Raw genomic sequence first — 3912 nt, forward strand, 5'->3', positions numbered from 1 at the left:
AAGGCTGCAGGGACAGGAAGCAAATTATTTTTCTAGTGGATCACTAGGGGTGATAGTGAGTGGTGCCACTCACATTTCCACCCCTTGATTCCTGGATCCATGAATCCTGGCTATGGGAGAAACAGCACCATAGAGTGGACGCTGATTCAGAGCATACACAGCCTCCTGGAGAACACTGTCCCAGCCCTGCAAGGTATTGCCACCTAGTTGGCACCATAATTGAGTTTTCAACAGGTCATTCCACAGTTTCATCAATGCAGCTGCCTCTGTATGATGGGGAAATATGGTAAGACCAGAGGATTCCATTGGCATGTGCCTATTCCTGCATTTCATTTGCTGTGAAGTGGATTCTTTGATCAGAAGTAATGCTGTGTGGAATACCATGACAGTGGATAAGGCATTCTGTAAGTCTTCGGATGGCAGTTTTGGTGGAAGCATTGTATGTAGGGAAGGAAAACCCATATCCAGAGTATGTGACTATTTCAGTTAAAACAAATCATTGCCCCTTCATTGATAGAAGTGGTCCAATATAATCAACCTGCCACGAAGTTGCAGGCTGATCACCCCGAGGAATGGTGCCATATCAGGGACTGAGTGTGGGTCTCTGCTGCTGGCAGATTGGGCACTCAGCAGTGGCTGTGGCCATGTCAGCCTTGGTGAGTGGAAATCCATGTTGCTGAGCCCATGCATAACCTCCATCCTTACCACCATGACCACTTTGTTCATGAGCCCATTGGGCAATGACAGAGTGGCTGAGGAAAAAGCTGATTGGTATCCACAGTGTGGGTCATCTTTTCTACTTGATTATCAAAATCTTCCTCTGCTGAAGTCACTCTCTGGTGAGCATTCACATGGGGCAAAAATATCTTCGTGTTTTTTGCCCATTCAGAAAAATCTATCTTCCCCTGACTTCTTTGTCACCAATTTTCCAATCATGTTCCTTTCAATCCCTGACCATCCAGCCAAACCATTAGCAACAGCCAATGAATCAGTATACAAATGCACCTCTGGCCAGTTCTCCTTCCAAGCAAAATGAATAATCAGGTGCACTGCTTGAAGTTCCACCCCCTGGGAGGATTTCCCCTCACCACTGTCCTTCAAGAACATCCCTGATTCATTTTGTTTAACAATAATGAGATATCTAAAACAATATTAGACTTTATATTCTGATCTTTCCTAATTTCCATTAACTATATTGACTTGCATCTAAGTGGAAAAGTCCCTTGATCTCTCTTTCTCTCTCTCTCTCTCTCAAACAATTGCATGGCAAATCTAGATTCATTTACCTCAAAATATTTTAAGTGGGAGTAGTGTTTCCATTTTTTTCTTTAAAAAAGACAGGACCAGCATTTTGATACTGATTTCACCAATATTTGTATATCTTAGTATCACAGAAAGATTCACAGATTTTTAAAAACAAACACAGCATGGGCTGGAGTTCCTTAGGCCAGCCTCAGAATTTTCCAGCTTATTTTGTGCATCAAATATAGGAATAATCTCATTTATTTATATCTCCAAAGCTGTTCTCTTCACCTCTCTGCAAGGAAATTGTGAAATTTTCTACATGGAAAATTAACTGCAGTTCACAAACTCTTGGAATATGTCTCAAGTGGCAAGTTGACTTTCTGAGGAGTTCATACTAATGATAAAAATGATGTAGCTTATGTCTGTAAATCAATTAGTTGTCAGTTCCACTATCAACAAGCCTCCATCCAGGGAATTGAAAACCTCGGAAAGGAGAGGTTCCCAGATGACCTGTGGTGGGTATCTTCCTGCAGGGCTTCAGCTCCTCTGGTTTTTGATGGTGAGAATCATCTTGCTCTTGGCTATCGGGATGTCTGAGGGTGGGTGTGGGTGTGGGGGGCTGGGCCTCTCCTCAGGATCTTCCCAATGCTCCTTCTCTACTAACACATACATGCTTTCCTAATAAGATTTTTTTTTTTTTGAAGATGCAGAAGTTTTTATTGGTCACCGGTTCCCCAGAGGGCACCCTGTTTCTGCTGCCTCAGTGCCTCAGAACTTTGGTGTCGTTGGTCTCAGATACCACTTTGCCGTCCACGATCCTGCGGGTGGTGGTCTTGTGGATGGTTTGCATGGAGTTGCTGCAGCCCAGGGCATTGCTGAGACTGAAGTCCTCTCCGTCTTCTAGCAGGCGGCGATGGGTGGCAATCTCGGTCTCCAGCTTGACCTTGATGTTCAGCAGGGCCTCGTACTCCTGGGCCTGGTGCTGCCCCTCTGCCCGGGTCTGTGCCAACTCCGATTCCAGGTGCAGCAGGACCCCGTTGAGCTGCTCCATCTGCAGGGCATAGCGGGCTTCCACCTCCCGCAGGCTGTTCTCCAGGCTGGCTTTCAGATTCCTCATGGAGTCCAGGTCGATTTCCAAGGACTGGACAGTACATCTCAGCTCCGTGAGTGTCATCTCAGCAGCTCCTATCTCAGCGGACTGAGAGGTGACCACTGTGGTGCTCTCTTCAATCTGCTGAGACCAGTACTTGTCCAGCTCCTCTCGGTTCTTCTGAGCCAACTCGTCATACTGGGCTCGGATGTCTGCCATGATCTTGCTGAGGTCCTGAGACTTGGCGGCATCCACCTCCACCGTCAGCCCAGAGCTGGCAATCTGGGCTTGTAGGCCCTTTACTTCCACCTCATGGTTCTTCTTCATGAAGAGCAGCTCCTCTTTGAGAGCCTCGATCTCTGTCTCCAGCTGCAGCCGGGTGACGTTGGTGTCATCAATGACCTTGCGGAGCCCATGGATGTCGCTCTCCACAGACTGGCGCATGGCCAGCTCAGTCTCGTACTTGACTCTGAAGTCATCTGCAGCCAGCCGGGCATTGTCAATCTGCAGAACTATGCGGGCATTGTCCACAGAAACCTCAAAGATCTGAGCCCTCAGTTCCTCGATGATCTTGAAGTAGTGGCTCCAGTCCCTGACCTGGGGTCCCTTCTTCTCTAGGTGTTCACGAATTTTGCCCTCCAGTCTCCGATTCTCAGTCTCCAGGCTCCTCACCCTGTCTAGGTAGGAGGCTAGGTGGTCGTTGAGGGCTTGCATGGTCTCCTTCTCGCCCTGGATGCCCCCCATTCCCGCCAGACCCCCGGCCACCCCGCCGGCCAGGCCCCCGGACCCCCAGCCGCCCCGGGAGCTCGAGGAGCAGGACATGGAGATCCAGGAGCCCGAGCCCCCGGCGCCCGCATAGACGCTGGCCGCGCTGCTGGCCGGCCGGACCCGGTGGCTGGGCAACTGGACTGAGCCCAGGGATCGGTAGTTGGTGGAGAAGGTGGTGGAGCGGGTGGTGAAGCTCATGCTGCCTGGGGAGGAAGGCAAGAGGCCAGGACTCGGGATATGGACGCAGCCCTAATAAGATTTTAAAACTTGTATTTCCAAGCTCCCCAGATCATCCTTAGATTATTTTCTAAGTAGAAGGGAACTGGAAGAAAGAGGTAGGCATTGAGAGCCTTCAAAGGTAAAATGAATTTTATCACATTTTGGATTTAAAACAGTTGCTGGCTCCCTTGGGGCACTTAGAATGAAATACAGGCTTTTCAGCGTGGCCCCATAGCCCTGAACACTTCTCCAGCCTCATCCCACCTGCCCACCTCACCCCAAGCTCCCCAGCTCCTGGCTCACTCAGTGTGTTGTGGTGGCCTCACTGAACTCTGACAGTTCCTACAACCACCAAGCACTTTTCCATCTCAGGAGCTTAGCACATGCTGTTCCTCTACCAGGATGCTCTTCCCTCTGCACTCGGACTGGTCAGTTCCTACACATCCTCAGGTTATGTTCCTTCTTTAGAGAGGTTTGCCCTACACCTCCTTGTCTAAATTAAATCCCTGACATTTTTCTTCATATAATAACACTTAACCCAAATTGTAACTACAAATTTGTATATTTTTAAATGAATTTGAATAAAAGCT

The 3912-nt window shown here is 48.7% G+C and overlaps 1 protein-coding gene across 1 annotated transcript; it reads right to left on the reverse strand.

Moving 5' to 3' along the window:
• Nucleotides 1–1996: 1996 nt before the first annotated feature.
• LOC119540114 (keratin, type I cytoskeletal 18-like) lies at nucleotides 1997–3328 on the reverse strand. Its single transcript, XM_037844152.1, has one exon. The coding sequence runs from the start codon at nucleotides 3299–3301 to the stop codon at nucleotides 2006–2008; it is 1296 nt and encodes a 431-aa protein (XP_037700080.1). The 5' UTR covers nucleotides 3302–3328; the 3' UTR covers nucleotides 1997–2005.
• Nucleotides 3329–3912: the final 584 nt, after the last annotated feature.

The sequence above is a fragment of the Choloepus didactylus genome, chromosome 7, assembly GCF_015220235.1.
Source record: "Choloepus didactylus isolate mChoDid1 chromosome 7, mChoDid1.pri, whole genome shotgun sequence".
In the NCBI taxonomy this organism is placed as follows: Eukaryota; Metazoa; Chordata; class Mammalia; order Pilosa; family Megalonychidae; genus Choloepus; species Choloepus didactylus.

Coding starts and splice junctions, on each gene's coding strand:
- LOC119540114 (XM_037844152.1), bottom strand. CDS start 3,301: ATGAGCTTCACCACCCGCTCCACCACCTTCTCCACCAACTACCGATCC.